Raw genomic sequence first — 24,316 nt, forward strand, 5'->3', positions numbered from 1 at the left:
GAGTAATCTCCCTTAAGTAAGTCACCTTGCAAAAAGCAAACAGAAAGATGAGTAGACTTAAACTATACAAAGAAAGGGAAGGAGAAAGAATTCTAGGTAGAAGAAATCTCAAGTTCAAAGTCCCTATGATAGAAAGAAAGTTCAAAAAAATAAAAACAACTAGAGAACAAGATAGAGAAGATGCCAGCTAATATTATAGGTAAGGTAACTAAATTTTCTGTTAAGAGCAACAGGAAATCTTTTAAGGACCAGCAGATTTCCCTGGCTGCAGTGTATATATAAGGTGACTCAATAGTTTAAAAAATAGTTTTATCTTCACTGGACTTGTGTATGTAATTTTAGATAAAAATCTGCAGGGCTTGTAATTTGTAGATAAAGAAGAGAAATGATCGTGCTGAATTAAAAAAATTAGTTAAGGACAAAAATTAAAGAATAGTGAGCAAATGCACTTAAAATGTTATTAAACAGGAATATCAGATGTATGAATCAGAAATGAAGGTGTCCAAGAATCTCCAAAAGAAAAGTTTAATAAATTTGACTATGTAAAAACTAAAAATGTCTCTCTCTCTACAGATGTGTATATGCAGGCATGCAGCCATATACACGAAACAAGAGAAATCAAAACACAAACAACTTGGGGAAAGTATCTGCAACCTTTAAGACGAAAAGACAATGTCCTTTATAAGGTGCTTAAAAAAACCCAAAAGATGAGTAACTCAATACAAAAATGAACAGATGAAATTAAAAGACTTCATAGGAAAAAATGTTAAAACAGACAAAAAAGTGCTCCACCTTACTCATTATTAAAGAATGAATGTGAATTATTAAAAAGTTGATAATGCCCACAGCAGAGGCATTTTTCTATGCTGATAAATAAAGTGTAGATGAAATAAATTTTCAGAAAGTAAAACCCTGCAATATCTGGCAAAAATAATTCTACTTTGAGGAATTTATCTTATAGATATATCTATATAAGCATTAAAAATAAGTATAAAAGATTTTATTAAATATTGTTAATAGCAAAAACTATAAACCCTCTAAAATGTCCATCAATATGACATTAGCTCAATAGATTATGGTGATAATACAATGGAATTCTATGCATTACTAACAGTTATAAAACAAGAACTAGATCTATACAAACTTATGTGAAAAAGTTCAGAATATTGTATATGGTTTGGTCCCATAATGTACCTGTAGCATTTTAATTTTCAAAATATATGTATGTATTACTTTTATTAAAAATAAAACTGGTAGGGCCAAACCCGTGGCGCACTCGGGAGAGTGCAGCGCTGGGAGCTCGGCGACGCTCCCGCCGTGGGTTTGGATCCTATATAGGAATGGCCGGTGCACTCACTGGCTGAGTACCGGTCACGAAACAGACAAAAACAAAACAAAACAAAAAAAACTGGTAATAGTAAGTTATTTGAGTAGTGAGATTTTTAAAGATGTTGAAAAGTTGTGAAAGCCAAGAGGAACAGATGAACTAAAATTCTAGAGCAGGAAGAGAGTAAACTGAGATTGCCAGTTTTCTTCTCCGGGGGCATTTGCTGAATTTAAACATAAGGTGTGGATCAGGTAGAGGGATGCTACTAGGGAAAAGGGAGAACTTCGGATGACTGTGAGGACTGTCATAAAAACTGGAATACAGAGGTCAAAAGCAGTATCACTTTTCACCACAGAGCATCTGCTATTAGTAGGACAATACAGGAGACTGGGGACAGGATGCAAATTTCTCACAGTTTCAATGTACTTAGGAGACAGTCACACAGCAGGGAGGGGCTTGCAATACACGACAGATTTACCCCTCAACCTGCTTGGGATGGGAGGTTAAAGAGCTAACCTCAAAATCTCTGAAGGGCAGAAATTATATAAAAGAAGAGACAGAAACCTACCAGACTCTAAATTAAAGCCACGCCTTAAATAGAGACTAGGGGTAGGAGAGTAGGAAGGTGAGATGACAAGGTTGAAAAGGTGGAGTGAAATTTCCCACCATCGTTCAGTATTTAGAGATGAAGTTCCACTAGAGGGGAGCATGCCTGAAGCACATGACAAGTCTTGATCTTAAACTGAAACCACTGAACTCAGTCTAAGTAATTCTGCAATCCAGCCTGACATAGCTCAATTCCCTTTACCCTATCTGCTTAAACAGAGAAAATGGCAAATCCTTTCTGTGAGAAAATATTAATTTCATTCCTTTCTAAGGTTCTTTTATACACAAAGTACAGCACACAATAAAAATTTATAAGATCACGAAGAAAATATGATTGATAATCAAGAGGGAAAACAATAAAAGAAAATCCAAATGTTGGAGTTAGCACACGGGATTTTATAACACCATTATAAATATATCAAATAGAGGAAAGGAGATAAAATGGAGAAAAGATGGAGAACTGGAATCTATAAAAGAGACTCAAATGAATATTCTAGAACTGAAAAATTCATTACCTAAAATTAAACTCACTACATGTGTTTAACAGCAGACTGGATACAGCAGAAAAAAAGATTTGTTTGCTCAAACACAGATCATTAGAAAATATCCAAACTGAAGCACGAAGAGGGAAAAAAATGAAAAGAATAGGACAGGCTGTAAGAGACATATGGGACACAATCCCATTACACATAAGTAACTGATTTCCCACTTGGAAAGGAGACAAAGAGAAGGGCAAAGGCAATATCAGAAGTGATAATGGCCATGAAATTTCTAAAAGTGATGAAAGACATCAACGCACAAATTTAAAAGCTCAGCAAACCCCAAACAAAATAAACATAAAGAAAACTGTAACTGGTTATAGTTAAAATTGCTCTGAGTCCTGTTTATAACCTAGGGAGAATGTTGATATTTTTGTTTAGCCTTCTGAGGGCTGTGGTTCTAATGTTCAGTTTTCAAAGCTATTCAGATCTGTCCGCTTTGTGCCACCTTGTTATCAGTCTGGGAACTGACCAGAGGTCTACCTCTTATGTCAGTTCTTAAAGACTATATGCTAATAGCATCAGATCCACGCGTACACAAGTTGGGGGTGAGCCCAGGAGTGCATAAACAACTGTGTGGGGCCATCTCCTCCATCTCAGTTATGAACCTGGAATTTTCCAGTTCCTTAAAGCTCCCTTTTTCAGTCCTCTAGAGAGAAACTGCAGCGCATAGGGGCTAAGTAGCCCAAAGACAAACAGAGTGGGGGAAAAAAAGCAATGAAATTGGCCCTGCCCTCTTGGAGCCACAGCTCCATTGAAGGGTGAGGAAAGTTGCCGCCTGTCAGAATCCTGGCTCGTTCACTCTTCTGTTGCAGGCCACTGTCACTGACACTAGATTGCTTGGGGGATGGGGCCTGAGAAAACGGAGAAAAAGAAAAAGAAAAAAAGCGTGGAGGTGGTGGCTTCCCTAAGTCTGTCTGAATTTTAGGAATTACCTTTCCCATTCCTCAAGGCAGGCTTCTCCTGGATCTCCTAGTACCCATATCCAGGTTTCAGGTTGCCTTGAGGTCAGGCTGGGAGATACGGAAGGGAAAAAAAATAGTAAATTCACTAATGGTGATGGTACTTTGGATTTTGGTGTCCTTCCATGATCTGCCTGCTGCAATTTGCTATTCAGAGTTCTTAAATGGTGGGTCATGATTTTTGTCCAGGTTTTACTAAGTTTAGTGGGACAAGAAACATTCATGTGTTAACTTCATTTTACCCAAAACTGGAACCCTTAATATGATTTTTATCTTCATGGACATAAGAGCAACCTTACAGTCTGTGTTCTGATATTCTGGAGGACCTATGCTTCTTCTGTTTCTGTTGGTCTTGGTTTATACTGACTTTAAGAGTGCTTCACAACCTTTGTTTTTTTGACTCTGTTTTTGAAAAAATTATTCTTATAAATAATAGGTTGCTGTTAGCATTCTCTAAAGAAGATACTTATTTTCTTTTGCCAGGTACCTAAAGTCCAGGACCTGGGCCAAAATTCGAGGTTTTTCTGGGCCACCTAGAGGAGCAGCTAGAGTCTAGTCCATGTCCACTTCAGAGTTACTAGGGCTTATCATGGGCATCACAACCAGACTAAAATGCTCCATTTCTAGAAGTGTTTTACAAATATTCCCTTGAGATAGTCGTTGGTGTTTTGCTTAGCTAACTGCATTCTAACTGGAGTAAGGAAGAAGGTATTGAATGGTACGTCTCCCCTTTTGCAGCGCCACATAACTCCTGCCCTCTGCCACATCTAATCTAGGAGTTTTTTGGCAACTGTTTTCTCACCACTCAAAGAGTTCTGAGGGTGTGGCTTCCTGGCCTTTTGCATCCTTCAGACCTGTTTTTTCTGTCTTCCAGAGTACATGTTGTTAACTACTATATTATACTATCTCTATATTTTCATATATAATAATATTTGATACCAATTAGTAATCATTATGTGATAGGCACAAAAGTTTTAAAGGTATCAGATATTTGCAAGAACCCTAGAAAATAGAGAGTAAAGAGAAACTTAAAGAAAACTGAAGCTTGGAGAGACTAAATAATTTGCCTAAGGTGACAGAGCAAGGTCTGCTTTCCTGGTTTTCAAAATTGGGATACCTTTAGTTTAACCTAAAAGTTGGCACTTCTAGATACTAGTCCAAACTTCAGAAAATCCCAAAACCGTGAAGGCTTGCTTACTTATTCTATGCTAAAGTAACGTAGTATTAGGAAACTGCCAAGAGGCAGTTATATACCAGATTTTACATGATGTAATTCAGTCAAAGGGATGCAAATAAAACGAGAGAAAACACCAAACATTTCATTTTTCATTATGACTCATCACAGTATAAGGAGGAGCCAAACTGAAAAAAAAATTAAACACACTTCCTTTCTTTCCATAGGCATAGATTTTAAAGCCAACTCTTACTTCTCAAATTCCAATTTACACAACCTAGAGGAATTTTTTTCCTCCCTACTTCATAAGGTCTTTAAAATTTTCTTCGATAGTTTAATTGCTGTACTATTCTTAATGTTGTCCTTCTTAGAATTTCAGAGAAAATCCCATGGTGTCTAATGAAACCAAATGACAATAAATCTTTCCTCAAAGTTTAAAAGGACAAAACAGAAGAGTTTAGTTAAAAGTACAAGCTTAGTCCCCCTGGCTTTAGTCAAATATAAACATGATAAAAGCACAATAAATACATAGAAGGAGTATGCTGTTATTAAAATCTGTAATTCACTGATTATTTAAGTAGACTGATTTGCACATCAGCAGGGAGAAAAAAGATTACTTATGACCTTTAAGTTTTTTCAGGTAATTTTAAGTTTCATTCAGAATCCCCTTGCAGAGTACAGTATGTAACAGATGCTTAATAGACATTTCATAAGTGACTGACTGAATGTAGTTGTACACCTATTTTAAAACTTACTAAGATATCTAAATAATAATTAAATACAAATAGTGAAAAATGAAAATTCTAGAATACATAATAGTTCAACACTAAAGATCCTAAAAATAGCTCAACAGCTTCAACAAAAACATGTTTACATTTTACTACAAAAAGCTCGGGCAGTTTTTGCAACAAAACTCACCAAAAATGTTGGTCTTTACAGTAAGTGCAAGATGAGTATTATTCCTCAAAATTTCAAGGGCCTTCACGAATGTAATATTCTCAAAGTTTTGTCCATTTACTTCCATTATCTTAAGAGAAAAGTATTTTAAAAATACAAATTAAGCCAGAAACACTATTAGTTATGTCCACAAACTTAAAAGTTTAATAGTGAAAAAATAAAATGGAACTTGAATAAAATGCACCCATATGTGACCAATGGTTATCTCTGTAAGAAGACGGACTACTGTTTAATTTTTCTCTACATTTTTGTATTCCCCAAATTCTCTATTGTGAACATTTTTTTAAAAGTTCGTTCCCCTCTGGGATCATACTAAGAAAATATTTTAAGAACACAGGATGATTTATATATGAACGAAAAATTTTAGTTACGTCAGATCACCTCACAGAAATTACTGCTTGTGATGTATATACAAACTTTCATCAAATATTCTAAATGTAAATTTATTACATTTCAAAGAGAAGTAATTCATTTAAAAGCAGTACTTTAAATATATTTAATACCATTTCCTGCCACTGATTGAATCAGGTAGCCAAACAGGAAGAAGCACGATGGGTTCTTCTTCCATGTGAATAGTGCTGATACTTCACAGTAGGGCTTCCCCAATTTGGCTGTTCCTCAGAATCACACAGTAGCTTATTTTTAAAAAATACTGATTCCAAAGAAAAAGGACAGAGACAACATAATGAGCAAAAAATAAGCAGCACAGAGGACAAATCTAGGGAATTGACATAAAAATTTCAAAACGATAAGAAAAAAAGTGAAAAACAAAATATTAGGAAAAATAATCTACAGCAGTATAATTCCCAGAGTTCAAAAAGACTTGCATCTATATACTAAAATGTCTCATCTAGTGCCATGCAAAGATAATAAAAAGATACTTATTTTAACATATCCCAATGAAATTTTTAAATTCAAAGGACAAAGAATAAAGAATTTATAAACAATATTGTGGGAGAAAACCCAAGGGTACCTACAAAAGAAAAGAGGTTGGTTTGAACTTCTCTTGGGCAACACTAAGATAATGTGATGGTTTTCTGTGACTTCAATGTTCTGAGTAAAAAAATCACTATTAACAAATAATTTTGTATGCCACTGAACAAAAGACACGTAAGGACACATAAAACTATAGTACCCGCTTGTCCTTTTTGAAAAAAAATACTAGAAGAGGTACTAAAGGCAACTGTGAAATGAATCAAAACAATGAATACATATGGAATAGATGAAAAGGAGCTGATCAATGAAATCAGTATATAAATGTCTAAATGATTGTTTATAAGCTTATGAAACAATGCAAATGTCAAAAATTCTTGAAAGAGAAGATACCTAGTGTTAAAAAAAATGACGTTATTAGAGCTAATAATCTAGATCTAAAATCTCAGATCATTTCAACAACAGCTAGGAGGATTAAAGTAAGAAGTAAAAACATGATAAATTTCATTCTTACGAATGAAATCATTGGATTTCACTAATTGTTTTTTTCTGTGAAGAATGAGATTCATAAATGTGTTTATGATAAAATACTTGAACAAAAAATACAGTTAGTCCAGGATCCTAGCTACTGGATATTCCTAATGAGTAAATCCAGGGTAAGGCACAAAAATCTCTATTTTCAAAAAACTCCCTTAGAGAAAGAAGGGGACTGTTGGGTTTCTTTACCCTCTGCACTATTGGCATTTTTGGCCAGATAAGTGTTTTGTTTTGCGGGTTCTCCTGAGCATTACAGGCTGTTGAGCAGCATCCTTGGCCTTTACCCTCTACGTGCCAGTAGTAATCCCTAAGTCATGATAATCAAAAATATTTTCAGACATTGCCAAGTGTTCCCTTGGGGATAGAATCACCCACTGGTTGAGAACCACTATTCTGAAGTGTAGTACCTTTTATAACATGAATGACCTCATAAATAAAATAACGAGAGTATAGCTGAGTTAAAAGTAAAATAAAGAAATATTCTAAATGAATGAATGAACAAATGTTTAAATGGGAAAAAGTAAGTTTCCCACATGATTCTGATGATCAGCTAGATTTGGGAAACCACCCTTTGGTATGCACCAGAATCATCTAAATAACTGTTGAAAATACAGATTCCCAGACCTCATCTCTTAAGAATGTGATTAATATAATTAACAGGATTGAGGTAAGCCTGCAAATTGCATTTTTTATGTAACAAGGTTGTCAGTAGATCACATTTTTAAACAGGATGCTCTACAGTTACCTAATGCCTATAATGCAAAAAATAAATCACCATCAAATTCCTCTCAGTGTCTCCTTTTTCCTAGTCCTTCACCTGGCTCACTGTACTTATGGACGTAGCAAGGTTACCATACGAACATTATTTAAGCTGATAACATCACTTATGGTAATCTTTGGCCACTTACATTTGATAATGCTATGAGGTGGAAGTGCCCCTCCTTAAAAACTTGCCAGGGTGCTAACTCATTTATTAATCTTTCTGGAATATTCTTAAGTTGACAGCTGATACAGTTCTAATCCTTGGGGGATGGTCAAACCCATTCAAAGGAGGTCTTGCTGATAGAACCCAGCAGACTATGCTGTTTCTGGCCACATTATATCAAGTTTTCCATTAAAAGGAATGGATATATGACAAATACATTTAAAAAAATTTAAATATGTCTAAAAAGAGGCTCAGAAAAATATTTCTTTAAACTGTTCATGCTTACTCGAAGAACTATCAGATGAGAACAAAAGTAGTAGACACACTACTTACAAGAAGGCTTTAATCTAAGTGATTTGTTGTTCATTTACCTGATCACCACGTTTCAATCCTGCATCAGCAGCTTTGCTACCAGGTTCTACTCCTTCAACAAAAATACCAAATCCCTTCTCACTTCCTCCATTAAGGCTGAAATGCAGAGGGGACTCACGGGAAGCCTTTTGCAGCACAACCTGTCGCCACTTGGCCTTTGCAGCACAAGCAATATTCAGTAACCGGAGATGACCATTCATTTTCTGTAATGTAGAAAAGGGTAAAATATATATAAATATATCTATTCCTATAGGCTTTTTAAAAATCATCTAATATTATCAGAATTAGAGCCCTAAATATAAAGACTACAGATAGAACATGTAAGCTGGGGTAAATGAAACTCAAGGATTGGGTACTTCCACCTAAGAGCACTACTATCAAGAACAAGATTTCTTAATATGATTTTTAAAGACTTTTAGATAATCACAGGTTAAAAAAGATTTCAAAGCGATGTTTCATTTAGACAGGAATGACAAAAAATTACTTCTCATTTCCTGAAACTTCCTAATACACACTCTATACTCTACTCCTATCCTGCTCAACTTCTGGATGTTATATAAAATCAGAATCTTTTAAAATCTTTATTCAAAACCTTGAATGACTTGAACCACCTTTCCAAATACCGTGTAATGTTCAAAGACACAGTCAACTCTCCACATCTTCCAGGAAAGACATATTATTTTAGCTCTTTCTTAAATTCAGTAATATTCTAATTTCAAAACTCTAATACCAGTTTAATATTCAGTTATTCTCAATTAGCATAATATGCGTATATCTCATGCACATACAGCTTCTATAACAAGAAGCTAAAATTTTATTCAGGGCAGAGATCAAGTTTTATACTTGTTCTCATCTTACATAATGCCCTGGAGTAAAATGTAGAATTCAATAAATACTTGACCAAAAAAAAAAAAAAATCCTATGATTATAAGGCAGTTTTCACATTCCAATTTCCCTGAATATCTATATAGCTAGCACTGGAAGAGCCAAAAGATGGTGTGAGCCTCTATGGCCCTTTAATCAAGTACCTCAGTCCCCGTTCATTCTCCCCATTTTGTATAGAGCAGATGTGCTGCTGAGAATTTTACAGGAACCAAGGGGTAAGGAAAGGGACCAAATATGCCAATTTTCCCCACCTCACTCAACTCAATCCACTTATACTCTGCAAGTAATAACTATGGTTCTTGAGCATTTGTGACGTGCCAGGTTTTGTTTTCGGATGGTTATGATCATTAGCTCCTTATAATTCTCATAACAATCTCAATGAACTCGGGACTACTGTCTTTACAAACAAGACAATTGAGGTGTAAGTCAGACAACTTGTCCAAGTTCACATATCTAGCAAAAGTGGTGTAGCCTGGATCTTAATTTGAGCAAGCTGACCCTTGAGCTACACTTTTAAACTACTATGCTGCATTATTATTTATTTCCAAAAATTCCAAGTTGCTTAGAACAGACAACCCAGTTGTAGCTCAAAGTTTTATATGTGATGTGGAGAATAAAATGGATTCATGTATAGTTAAGGTGGAACTTAAGAGGACCTTGAGGTAATTACCTTAGGTGTTATATATTTAGAACATGAACAAGGGAGACTTAGAAAAGCCTTAATGTAGATCTCATATGTAAGATACGCACTGAAGGTTGCACAGAGTTTCAAATAGCAGGACTGGGAGAGGAGAATTTCAGAGTGGTCTAAGATGTAGAACTGGCAAAGAATATAAAATAGTCTAGTTTGACTATAACCTAAGGTGTACAGGAAAAAGGCTGAAAAGGTAGATGACGGAGCTGAATACATGGTGAGAAACTACTTTGGTAGGAAATACGATCTATTGACAAAGAGAATGATATTCATCACATTTGGGACTAAAAAAAATCTTTTGGTCACACAGAATGGACTGGAAGGAAAGAGACTAGAACTAAGATTGGTCAGCAGGCTATTATAACAGATCAGACATAATGAAATAATGAAGCCCTAGGCTGGGGAGTAAAAAAGAAACAGCTAAGAAAGACACCATAGGAAATATGTAAATGCATATGTGTATGCCTAAATTAGTGATGTAGGTGACTTTAGCAAGTAAATGGACACCCTGGCCTGGAAATTCAAGGAAAAGAGAGTGAGGGCCCACAAATAACACCGGTGTTTGTAAGCTTGGGTAGCTAGGAGACAACAATGATATTAGTCTTAAAAGAGAAATAAAAGAGCCAGGAAGAAGCATGATTTTTGTTTGAGTTAGGGTAGCAAAGGATAAGTGAAAGCCTAGAATATAGATTTGGAAGTTCTCAGAAGGGGTATTTAAGACACAGTAGGAGATAAAAGCTGTTGTTGTTCTGAGTTGCTATTTTTTGATGGGGGTGGGAAGCCTAAACTCTGCAGAAGAGAAATTCTTTTGAGCCTTACTGTATCTTCCAGGTTTTTCTCAAATTCTTCTAGAAATCGAGTCATAGCAGGATCACCTTCAAAATCATTAAAATGATTATTTACCCATAATAATACAATTCGTGTCACCTGTGGAAACAGAGGAGGCAGCATATGGTTATGAGAGGCATTCCTTCTGTAAAAGTAGATTCCAAAAGCATATCCAAAATTGAAGGGGAACTGAGCTTTATGACTAACCCTCTTGCCCTCTTCCTAATACACAAAAGGTTAATTCTAATAGGCACGGTTTAGTTTGAATTTTAACTTCCATGGATACACAAATAACAGTGCCAGGACTCTGCACTCAGTGAGAAAACACAAGCCTGTGTGCTAAGATGTAAGAAGTATATGGAATGTGTATTTCAGACAGCTTCATATCAAAAATGCAGAAAACCATACCAATGAAAAAACTGTATCAAAGGTGTTTCTATAGCTGAAAACAAATTTAATCAAAGTTTTAACAAAAACAAATCCAAAACTTCATTATAATTACTGTAAATTTTCAAAGTGGTATATTAATTTTTCTTTGCTTCATAGATTAACAGAAAGGTTAAAAATTAACAAATGTAGGTCGATTCAAATAATGTATCTGACTAACAAAAGCAATTTGAGTCATTTAAAAAAAAATTATGGTAGAATACACATAAAATTCACCATTTTAACCATCTTAAAGTATACAACCCAGTGACATTTAGTACCTTCACAAAGTTGTGCAACCATCACCACTATCTAGTTCCAGAACATTTTCATCAACCCAAAAGAAAACCCCATAGCCATTAAGCAGTCACTTCCCATTCTGATGGCAGCCATTAATCTGCCTTTCTGTTACTGTATATTGCCTATTCTAGATACTTCATATAAACAGAATCATACAACATGTAGCTTTTTAAGACTGACTGGCTTCTTTCACTCAGCATAATATTTTCAAGGTTCACGCATGTCTGAATACTTCATTGCTTTTTATGGCTGAATAATATTTTATTGTATGGCTATACTACATTTTGTTTATCCATTAGGGTCATTTGGGTTGTTTCAATCATTTGGTTGTGGTCAATATGCTGCTATAAATATTTGTATAAGAGTTTTTATTGTTTTCTGTTCTTTGGGTATATACCTAGGAGTAGAATTGCTGGGTTATATGAGTATGGTGACTCTACATTTATCTTTTTGAAGAACTGATGAACTGTTTTCCACAGAAGCTACATTATTTCACATTCCCGTCATCAATTGGGGATTGGGGAGAGGGTGTCCAATTTTTCCACATCCTTGGAAATATGTTATTCTTTTTCTTTCTTTTTTTAAAGCCATCCTAGTGGGTGCGAAGTGGTACCTCATTGTAGTTTTGATTTGCATTTCCCTATGACTAATGATGCTGAACATCTTTTTCACGTGCTTCCTAGCCATTTATCTAACTTCTTTGGAGAAATGTCTATCCACGTCCTTTGTCTATTTTTACATTGTGCTGTCTTTTTGTTGCTGAGTTGTAAGAGTTCTTTAACATATTCTGGAGACTAGACTCCTATCAGATATGTGATTTGTATATTCTCTATTCGGTGTGTTGTCTTCTTTCTTGATAGTGTCCTTTGATGTAGAAAAGGTTTTAATTTTGATAAAATCCAATTTATCTATTTTTTCTTTTCCTGCTAGTGCTTTGGGGTCATATCTGAGAAACCACTGCCAAATACAAGGTCATGATGATTTACCCTTATCTTTTCTTTGAAGATTGTTTTAGTTTAAGCTCTTCTATTTAGGTCTCTAATCCATTTTCAGTAAATTTTTGAATATGGTGTAAGGAAAGGGTCCAATTTCATTCTTCTGTATGTGGATATCTAGTTATTCCCAAATCATATATATAATTGGTTTTTTTTTTTGTTTTTTTGTTTTTTTTAAATTAGATGACCGGTAAGGGGATTTTAACCCTTGGCTTCGTGTTGTCAGCACCACACTCTCCCAAGTGAGCTAACCGGCCATCCCTATATAGGGACCCGAACCCGTGGCCTTCGTGTTATCAGCACCACGCTCTCCCAAGTGAGTCACAGACCAGCCCCCTAAATCATATTTTTGTTCATTCCCTGGGCGTTCCTTTATTTTCTCAACAACCCAAGTAACTTATACTTAATTCTAAAAAAGGGGGGAGGAAGGCAAGCCTGTAGTTTTAGATACTTCAATCTCCTAAATAACAGAATTCCACAGTCTACCTGCATCCATCTTATTTCCTTTAAAATATAACTCAGAAACACGCACCATGTAATTATGGCCCTACTTTTTATTTTCTTATAAACAATCTACTGCCCACTGGGATGCTGAGGTATTACTAGTCTTTCCATTAAATGTACAAGCATATTTCATGAAATAAGGTAAGATAATCTATTAAAAATAGCAAATAAGGTGCCGACCCCGTGGCTCACTCGGCAGAGTGCAGCGCTGGGAGTGCTGAGGCCGTGGGTTCGGACCCTATATGGGGATGGCCGGTGCGCTCACTGGCTGAGCGCGGTGCGGGCGACACCAAGCCAAGGGTTGTGATCACCTTACCAGTCACAAAAAAAAAAAAAAAAAAAAAGCAAACAATGTTGAATACAAAAAAAAATACTCATAGGTAGATTTAAGTAAGTCACAGGAGAGATTAATTAAGGTATGAAAAATTATTTTCAGATGATTATGTAGTAACTCAGGAAAAGCAAAATATTCCTATTTTGAGGCTTAAAAACTAAGCCTTCTTGAAAAAAATCTATATTTGGTGAATATTCTAAATTATTAATCAGCTTTTAAATGTTTTATTGATCTTGAGAAACAATGAAATATTTTGGTAAAATTCTAAAATGCTCTCATGCAACTATCACATTTCCTAAATTTACAGCTACATCATAGACTTATTCCAGTTTTTGCTTTTTGAGGTTCATGCCAACTTTTAACATGTCTTTCTGTCATAAAAGTAACTAAGCAGAGATATGGCTATACCAACTCACTAATTTTTTAGGTGAACTGAATCTTATCAAAATAAACATTTACTCTATCAACCGCAAAAGGTTTCATAAATAAAATTTAAAGGTTAAAATCACTTTCATGCCCTTTTTGTTTATAAAACTAACCTTATCCCTTAAGCTGTCAATCTTAAACCATTCCAACAGTTTGATTCCAACATCCAGAGGACTTCCAAGAAATGTCCTATAAGTTAACAGGAAATCTTCTATATAAGTTGGGTCTACAATGGAATGTTCTTCTATTAAGTGCATGATGAGACGCTCAGGTGTTGCCTAAAAATCCAAGATTAGAAAGGATTAGAAAATAAACAAAAAGCTTAGGAATCAAAGGATGCCTGTTGATTACTCCCCTTTGTAGCCACTCAATTAGACAAGTTCTCAAAGTAGAGTTTCACCTTTAAACTCTCAGCACTGAGAGAAGGTATTCCCTCTATGTTGTAATCCACCAATGCCAAGAGGTTTAGAGAGAGAGAAGGCAGAAGAATAAATACCCAAAAGCATTTACTCAGCGTAGCTGTTTTAACTGGCATTTCATCATGGCAGGGCCTTTGAACGTCATTAATTTACCTCTGGTGGGGGTTGTTACTGCCACTTCTGCTGCAATGGGGGCAAGTAATGATTGTCTCAAGGCAACAGAAGGAAGTGAAAAGAGTTAAACTTAAAAAAAGAAAAAGAAAAAAAGAAAAAAGAAAGCTTTCCTCCAAATTTAATATACCTCAAATTTTCTTCTGCTCCAGGGTATGGGAACAACACACAACACAACAGTGAAAAGCCAGTTTTATTGTTGTCCCTTCCTAGAACAGACGTTTCCTCTTCTGTAGTTTTTCTGCTAGTTCACCATTTTGAGAGGAACCAGAAGTTCTATAGATAGCTTTTAGATTAATTTAGAGTTTTAAATGCTTGTCTGTCTCCAAATTTATAAAAGAAATGTAAACAAACATTTTCATATTGCTCCTCTTCGAGCTTCTAAACCAATGTTAAAATTTATTAACCTTTTTATCTTTTTCAAAAGTGAGTACACAGAACAAATATAGAAATAAACCAGATGTTAAGCCTGATATAAATTCCAACTGTTGCCTATAACCTCAAACTTCAATTTTTTGCTTTCATCCAAATAATTTCATTGTTTAGAATAACCATAAGGTAAACATACATTAATACTAACAACGTTGTTACCTAAGAATTTATTTTTAAAAAAGGTACTTACTGCTAACAAAGTATGTAAATAATTTCTCTTGAAGGAGTCAGAAGTAAGGCTCTTAATATAACCTACTTAAGGGACAACGAGACCATAGGTCATTCCTATTCTTCTCCTACCTTCCAAAACACTCTTAGCTTAAGAGTACCAAATTTGGTTTATTATTCAGGCCAATCCCAGTTTAAGGTCACTTAAAGCTGGTTCTTACATCACGTATAGCTAAGTCAGGGGCAGGAACTGATCAATGTGTTAAAGAGGACATTATTTGTTTGGCTAAATCACTGAGGCAGGGTCCCTACAGAGACTAGGCTATACATTCAAAACTGTATTTAAAGATGAGTCCCAGGGCCGGCCCCGTGGCTCACTCGGGAGAGTGTGGCACTGGGAGCGCCGAGGCCGCGGGTTCGGATCCTATATAGGGATGGCCGGTGCGCTCACTGGCTGAGCGTGGTGCAGACCACACTGTGCCGAGGGTTGCAATCCCCTTACCGGTCAAAAAAAAAAAAAAATAAAGATGAGTCCCATAATCATGCAGAGGCATGTCACCAACGTGCTCACTAGCATCCAAGAAGGTAGGATGCTGTGAGACAGGGTATACAGAGGTGGCAGGCAAAAGAGATGCCTGGCATGGTTATACTGCCATGTTAGATATTGGTTACACTGAGCAAATAAGTAAATACACAGAGCATAACAAGAGCCACTGTTGGAGAAAGTATTCACAAAAATGGAGAGGAAAAGGCTAGAGAAAACCCTGTGGTATATAGCAGTGGAATTGGAAGTTTTGGTATGAATTCATGGGTGTTTAATATACATACAGTCATGTGCCCTATAATGACTTTTTGGTCAATGATGGACTGCATATATGATGAAAGTCCCATAAGATTATAATACAGTATTGTTTCTGTATTTTTTCTATGTTTAGATACACAAATACTTACCATTGTGTTACAACTGCCCACAGTATCTAGTACCGTAACATGCTATACAGGTTTGTAACCTAGGAGCAGTAGGCTATATACCATATAACACAGGTGTGTAGTAGACTATACTATCTAGATTTGTGAAAATGTACTCTATAATGTTCGCACAATGAGACAAAATCACCTAATGATGCATTTTCAGAATGCATCCCCATCATTAAGTGACACATGACTGTAGATAGTTATACATGTACATGTACTTATAATAAATACATACATATATGCATCTCCTAGCTCTGTCTGATGAGAGGCTCTAAAAGCAATGATACCTCAGTAGTAATGAATATATTGAGTACCTAGATCTTGATTTATAAATGATCATAGCATTTACAGCATCCACTAGAAAGATCCAGGACTTTCTGGAGAAATGGCTGATTACACAGGGAGCAGGAAAAGGTTCACAATGAGCTTTATTATTTGCCAGATAATAAGGAAGTGCTCAAAAAATGATGGGGATGTGTCAAAAAGCATACAGGAGTCAGATTGAAGAGGGTCCCACTGGACAAATCTGGGACAATATGAACATCAGAATACTGATGGTAAGGGAATATATAACACAAGTCTATAGTAATATAAATAATGGGGAGAAGAAAAAGCTCATTCTTAAAGAATAACAGCTAATAAATGTAAAAAAATTATAGAAATACAATATCACCATTTCAAGAAGGAGTAGTCAATGGAAGTAAAGACTGGTAGACAGAGGTTTGCACCTGATAGATACTATCTCAGAACATCTCTCTACCAAATAATTATCAATTATGAAACATAAACTGGTGACTTTACAGTGGAGAAACCTGACAGCCAGACACCAATATGACCAGGCTGTCAAGGTTAACTTCACCAGTGGTGAGACAGGTTGACATCGTGTACTGGCAACGTGATGTGCTGAGAAGAACACATCATTTCTGTGGAATTCCTGCCAGGAAAGCACGATGTGAGTCTGGTCATGAGGAAACACTGGAAAGATCCAAGTGGAGGGTCATACTACAGGATATAAGACATGCATTCTTTCAAACTGCTAAGAATAAGAACAAAAGGGAAAGACTGAGGAACTAGAGCAGACTGAAGTGATATGACAACTAAATGCAACTGTGTTCCTGGATGAGATTATGGACCAGAAATGAAAGAGAGATATTGTTGAGACAGCTGATGAAAATCTAAATAGGGTCTTTGGGATGAATGGTTTTATTTTAGCAATTTTTAATTCCTAAATTGAAGGATTCTAAGGAATTTATGTGAGAGTGTTCTTGTTTTTAGGAAATACACAATGGAAGATTTAGGAGCAATGAGGCATCACATTTGCAGATTGCTCTTAAATGGTTCAGAAAAAGACTGATGATAATGGAGCAGATGCAGAGAAATAGTAACAGGTGGGGAATCCGAGGCAGGCAGCTCTCTGTACTGTTCTTGCAACTTTTCTGTAAGTTTAAAATTATTTAGAAATATATTATTAAAAAACATAAATGACCACAAAAAGATAAAATGAATTAAAATGAAAAAGTACACGCATTAGCCTATGGCAGTCCATCCATAAAATAACTGATGAGTGTAAAATAGACACAAAGCTTACACTCATCAGTTTAGGAAAAGAAAGAAAGAGCACTGAGGAACAGGCTGACTCCCAAGGAAGAGCAGATATGACAACAGACTGAGATTATCTCTCTGATTTATCTCCTTCCTACTATTAAATAAACTGCTTCATTTGCAATTAATAATGGCACACTTATTTTGCAACCAAGATGTGTTTGAAAACAAACATTTCTGCATTTATTCCTCTCTTTCAGTATAATTACTCTATTTTACATCCAGAGGTCTTTAAAGAGACAAGGAGGAAGGGAAAGGCTAGGAAAAAGGGAGGATTCAGAGAAGGGAAAACAAGTATGGGGATTAATAATCAGACTTCACAATTGTCTAAGGCTTTTGATTTACCTCATTTAGCCCTAATAAAACCCTATTGCATTACCTCCATTTTCAGATAAGAAAAATAGGGTTCAAAGAAGTTAATGCCTATTTCAATGCCAGAGAGATCCAGCAAGCAATCTGCATCTTCACCAAGAATTCCTTACGCCGTTATGGCTGCCCTTAAATTTTGTTTTGTTTGTAAATACTGCTGCCTTTGATAAAATCAACTTCCATTATCAATAGATTATAAAATAAATCTGAGAAGGAAAACTTTGACAAGTACATCGTAAAGTAATACCTTACCCACAGTGATTATTAAATGGAAATAATTTATCCTTCATCATTAAAATGTGTAAAAATCAGCTTAGAAAAAGGCAAAGGAAGCAAGACATTTATTTAAATTAGATTCCAATATGTTAGTGACTTATCTTGCACTACTCATAAAGCAGTTCAAAGCCTTTTTAAAGCAAGATGAGAGCTTTATTCTATTAGTAACTAGAATGATAAGTAAAAATACCCACCTTGATTACAATGTGTCCTTTCCTGGTTCCGCTCCGGTCTAGTTCACGGTGCTCATGCACCATAACAATTTCTCCCTCTTCCTCAACTTTATGGGTATTTTTTTCCACATGATTTAAAATTCTCCAATAATCCTGCTGGGCTATGCAGACAAACTGTCCGAGAACAACAGGGGACAATTAATGAACCTATAGTACATAAATATATCACTATGCACCAAGACAGAGCACAAAGGTAAGAAATCAAGTGGCGTCAGTTCTTTTTTATTCAATTCCTTTGATCTTAACAAAAATCAAGGTGAAACAATTCATACACGCAGAGACCAAAGAAGCCAAATCAGTTTGAATTCTGCTCTAAAAAGAGAAGTGAATATCTACTCTCAAAACTGACACTATGCAAAGAAAACATGAAGCAGGAGTAAGTTAAAAACAAACTCAGAATTTCCTATTTCTTCCCTTTATTTAAAGAAAAGTCTGAGCTGGCTAATATCAGACAGAAAATGTAACAAACCAGCATTATTTGGTATACTGTCTTTTAAAAATTTATAATTTGCTCCATTCCACAAATATTTCAGGCAGATGTAAAATCTAGTTTCCTTTATCAACTATGAGTTTCTGAAATTCCTAATTCTCAAATAAAGCTACCTTATTTTGAGGAAGAAAAAACAGGTTTGGCCATTTTAAATCAACAAACAAGCAAGAGTACTTGATCAAAGAGATCAGCTTACCTGACAATCATCTACTTTAGTCCTGACAACTCCATGCATGTGCTGCTTATCCAGAGTGGGAGTAATTCCAAAACTATTTCCCATAAAGAGATTTTCGACTTTTCCATCAGGATGACTGATTTCTACAGTGCCATTTAAAATAACATACCATGAATCAAGCTATAGAAAAAAACAAAGATTTTAAGAATCTTTTAAAAAAGATAGTTATATGTTAATTTTGAAAAAGAATCTATCAATATATATAATTTGTATAATTTTAAAAAGAAGAAGGAAGATTTGGTTATGTTACTAAATACTCTGTAACACTCTATGCCCTTGTCTATGTGAACCATTAAAGTTTATTCTACTTTCTTCTTTTAGTCACCAAAGGAAATCAGTGACCTTCATACTTGACAAAATTCTCTGAGGCAAAATAGTGTAACGTTCATGCAAGAGCACAGTCTCTCAGAATCTTAATTCTGATACTACCACTAATTAGCTGAGTGGCTTTGGTCAAGTTATTTAACCTCTCTGGGCTCAATTTCCCTATTGCTAAAATGGCCATAATAACAGTATCACAGGACTACTATGTTAATTAAATGAATTAATACATACTAAGTGTCTAAAACAGTGCCTGGTACATAGTGAGCATTAAAAAAAAAAAAAAAGAAGATAGTGATTAATTCAGAAAGACCAGTAAAAGCCTGAATTTTAAGGCATACCTAACAGAATAAAATACTCAAAATTTCTCCTAATGTTAAGAAAACACTGCCTTTATTTATATGGAAGTATTTAATGCCCCAAGGAGATAAATTTTAAAGGTCTACTGTATATCAATGAAAGACCACTTATTTTCCTTTGACAACCAACTCCTATTATTAGTCTAAGCTTTAACGTTATTTAAGGGAAATCTAGATTGTCGGTTCTGAAAGGTAATCAGTGGCAACAAGAAATATTTTTTTCATAAGTGTAATATTTTGGTTATTTTCAAATATAAAATACATTCACTGTGGTATTTGTGGAATACCTAAACTACTTTTGAGGACAAAGGCTGTGTCTTTTTTTCTACTGACTATATCCCCATGTCTAGAACAGTACCTGGCATGAAGTAGGCACACAACAAATATACACTGACAGAACTGGACAAATAAGAAACCATAACACAAAAATTTGTGGAAAAGAAAATAAAAATTACTCAAAATCCCACTGTCTACACAGTTTTTAAAAGTTTAGTTTATTTCTCTCCTATGTGTATATTATTTTATATTGTTGAAATATTTAGATTACCCTGTCTTTTAAAAAAATTTAATAATGTAATCATTTGTTCATCAAACTTTTTTGGGGAGCATACCTTATGTGCCAGATGTTTTCTAAGATATGGGGAGAAAACATGTAAACAAAGGTAGAGATAAGGCCCCTGCCCTCAAAAAACTTCCATCAAATAATTTTAAAATACTTTGAATACCTATATAACATTATATCCTATGGCTATATAATAATTATTTGAGGCCCATGTTGAGAATTTCTAAATGACTTTCCAGAAATGCTGTAGCAATTTATATTCCTACTAGGAGTATATGACAATGTTCATTTACTGACGTCTCAGCATTAATCTTTACCATTTTGGTAAGAAAAACAGTGAAGTACTTATTAACAGTATTAATACCTCCTAATTCCTCTGCATCCTTCCCCCACGCATCTACAGGTTGCCATCTGAGCATTTTTGAACAGAATTGCCACATAAACGCCTCAACTGGCAGCAGTCCATCAGGAGACACTGGAAGCAATACACTTCCCTCATTCTTTTTTTAAAAAATGTATATATAGGGCCGACCCTGTGGCTCACTCGGGAGAGTGTGGCGCTGGGAGCGCCGAGGCTGCGGGTTCGGATCCTATATGGGGATGGTCAGTGCGCTCACTGGCTGAGCGCAGTGCGGATGACACCAAGCCAAGGGTTACGATCCCCTTACCGGTCACAAAAAAAAAAAAAGTACAATATAGAAAAGGAAAAAGGAGAGTGAGTAAATACTTGATAAACATTTTAAACAATAATGATATAAATATACAAATAGAACAATAATTAAGAACCTTTTAAAACCCAATTTGACAAGTAAAAACAAATGTGGTTCAATGAATATTATTTATTGTGCACCTACTCTGTGTAAAGTCTATTGCTAGGAAATAAAAATTAAGACAAAGTAAAGCAAAAACTAATACTTATTACTTCATAAATTATAATGACCACAAACAGCATTCATTAAAAAAATTTTGAATTTAAAAGTCAGAATTTATATAAGTTTATGAAAATTGAATTATTCTAAAAATTAGTATCTGAACTAAATAAAGTGTAAACATTTATTTGCTAACCTACCTCTTGCCCATCTTCAAGAATAATAGCTCCAGCTTGCTCTACCACTTCAAAAATCATCACTGAGCAGAGTTCTCTCCTTACAGACATGGTCATGTTTGCAAAAGCAGGGAGTTGATGCATAAACTCCAGTAATTGCTCTATAAAAAAACAGAAATTCTGGTATCAAGAACATCAAGGACTACACCTAAAAGATGCAACAAAATCTAGAATTCAATACCTAATTTCCTAATCAACTTGTGAATTTAGGCTGCTAAAGTAGAGAAACCAAGGTATAGCTATTAATTTAATCAGTTATCTGGTTTACACATATACTTGGCTCACATATAAACATGGGCATACTGAAGACACCAGAATTTATAATCTACAGAGAGAACCAAGAAACTACACAAGTTCAGATGAGGCTGAAGAATTTATCTAATTATCCTAGTCTGAGGTACCACTCTATGGTGGTTGTTTAGTGGTGCCCTTTGATTTAATAGATTAATGAAAAAGCCTTTTATATCATTCTTATTGGGATAGAGGGTTTTTTTTTTGTTTTTTTAATGCTATTAATAAATGTCAGTAAGTAATTAAATTAGGGTTAACAAATGTGAATTCTAGCTCAAGATTTGTCAAAGCAAATAGGTAACTCTCTTTAATTTAACCAACAGATATTTATGGTGCCTTAAGCCATTCTTTGGTATAGGTACATAAGTAATAAAGATAAATATAAGGAAGAAACATATACAAGCAGTCAGCTAAGGGTTTAAATAGAAATAATTATAAGGCACTATATAATCATAGATAATTGGAGTTCATTATATTTCAGTTTCTTAAAAGCTTTGTGAAAATAACATAGTATACAGTTCTTTATCATTAAAAATGCACTTTCAGTTTCTGTCCAGATAATGTTCAAAACATGAGTCTAAACTGCAGGTTATTTAATTATATTATATCTTTAGAACTGCAAGAAATGTTCAAATATATTGATCTTTATTGACTTAAAGCATGACTATTATTAGTAGCAGCGTCTTCTAATCTGAATGATGGCAATGTAAGTATTATATAAAGGAAATCTAGAGTAAAATCTTAACAAAATTGTAACAATATATAATTGACAATAAGTCATTTTTGTTCCTTAAAGATAACATCAGTTATCTTTAGTATCACCCAAGTTTCCAACCAAAGTATACTATCTAGTCCTTGTAAGAATCTCCGTAAAGGAAAATACATAAAGTTTTAACCAAAAAACTTAAAGAAATATATACATATTTATATTTAAGCTAGAATAGTATAAATATGATTTTTGAAAAATTTTAAAAAGCTGATTCATAGACACTGGCTATACTGTATTTTAAATGTCTTATGGATAGGAAGGGAAAAACTAGTTTAATGTAATCAAAGCTTCTGTTATAAATGTGGCTGCCAACCTTAATGATGGCTCTCAATGATCTCTGCCTCCTGATATTCATGTCTTTGAATAGTCCCCTCCCATACTGTCACAGGGTTGCTCAGTGTGACAAACAGACTTCGACAGATGTGTCACTCCTGAGAACAGATTATATAAGACACTGTGACACCTGCTTTCTTCTCCTTTAGATTACTTGCTTTGGGGGAAGCCAACTTATCACATTGTAAGGACACTTAAGCAGCCTATGGAGACACCTACCTGATGAGGAACTGAGGTCTTGTGCCAAAAGCAATGTGAATAGCCATCTTGGGCACAGATCCTCCAGCTCAGCCCAGTGAAGACTCAGATGATTGCAGCCCCTCTCAACCTTCTGACTACAACCTCATGAGAGATATTGAGCCAGAACCACCCATCCTAAATTCCTGACCCACAAAAACTATGAGAAAATAAATGTATGTTGTTTTAAGCCATTAAATTTTGGAGTAGTTTGTTATGTGGCAATAGGTAACTATATATAAATTAAGTTACAAATTTTTATTGTGAACAGGTGTATTTCTTACCAATATCATCATCAGTTTTGTCTGCAGGTTCTTTTTCAAGACATTCTCGAACAAGATCTCGCCCCTGCAATGGATCTGTTCGATCAATCTCTTCATCTTCCTCTTCTTCATCTTCAGAATCAACAGGTCCTTCTGGAAGACGTGTTAAATCTACATCTCCTACCTCACTTTCTGTAGCCTACAGAAGGAAATCTTGATCATTTTATCATTTCATGTTAAAAATATTATGTCACAGTTTGAGTTAATCCAAACTACCCATCCCTAACAACTATTACAAATAATTAGGTAACACTGTATGCTGTATCAAGAATACAATGAAATACTTAGTTACAAAAGGTTTCTCTCTGCCCAAAATACAGGCTCATCATTCCACAGTGTGACATACAGGTGAAAAATCTGAGCAAGTATAAAATGGTCAGGAGACTCAAACATCATTAAGTGTATTAATGTCTGTTTTCCAACAAACACTTATATTTCTTAAAAGTACAAAGTTTTCTAAAACATGAAGTGCAGGAAAGAGAAAGTTTACCAACAATCACTTTATGAGTACCTATTCATCTATGCTGTGAAAAAGATATTGTTCTTTCATCACAGAGGCTTAAAGTCTAGTAGGGTAGGTAAACATGTAAATTAAGAAAAGTAAAGAGTATACTCAAAAGTACTAAAATAGACACATGGTAAATACCTATCACTTCCCAATACCTTAATGTTGGATCTAACAGTGTAAAAGAGCTGAGATTATTCTAACCAATCTTCAAAATGAACTTACACTTACAACAATTTTAGAAACGTATTAGTCTGAAATATTTATAAATGAACTACCAGACTTTAAAAAACTATAAAACGTCATTCACAGAAAATAATGAAGATGTCTTTTAGAAAAGAAAATTGTCCTGAGTGATTAGACAATATATCTATGTATCATATCCACTTCATTCATATTGTAAATAAAAAAGCATGA

The 24,316-nt window shown here is 34.8% G+C and overlaps 1 protein-coding gene across 1 annotated transcript in view; it reads right to left on the reverse strand.

The window, feature by feature from the left end:
- The window catches only part of RAPGEF6 (Rap guanine nucleotide exchange factor 6), a 226,433-nt gene that overhangs the window by 54,259 nt on the left and 147,858 nt on the right, over positions 1-24,316 (reverse strand). The window contains exons 8-15 of the mRNA XM_063087303.1: positions 23,356-23,533; positions 21,406-21,542; positions 19,056-19,214; positions 18,331-18,483; positions 13,838-14,002; positions 10,731-10,838; positions 8,332-8,535; positions 5,527-5,635 (exon numbers count right to left, since the gene is read on the reverse strand). Of these exons, the coding sequence (XP_062943373.1) occupies positions 5,527-5,635; positions 8,332-8,535; positions 10,731-10,838; positions 13,838-14,002; positions 18,331-18,483; positions 19,056-19,214; positions 21,406-21,542; positions 23,356-23,533 (1,213 nt within the window). The remainder of the gene's footprint in view (positions 1-5,526; positions 5,636-8,331; positions 8,536-10,730; positions 10,839-13,837; positions 14,003-18,330; positions 18,484-19,055; positions 19,215-21,405; positions 21,543-23,355; positions 23,534-24,316) is intronic.

Source organism: Cynocephalus volans, chromosome 2, assembly GCF_027409185.1.
Source record: "Cynocephalus volans isolate mCynVol1 chromosome 2, mCynVol1.pri, whole genome shotgun sequence".
Lineage (NCBI taxonomy): Eukaryota > Metazoa > Chordata > Mammalia > Dermoptera > Cynocephalidae > Cynocephalus > Cynocephalus volans.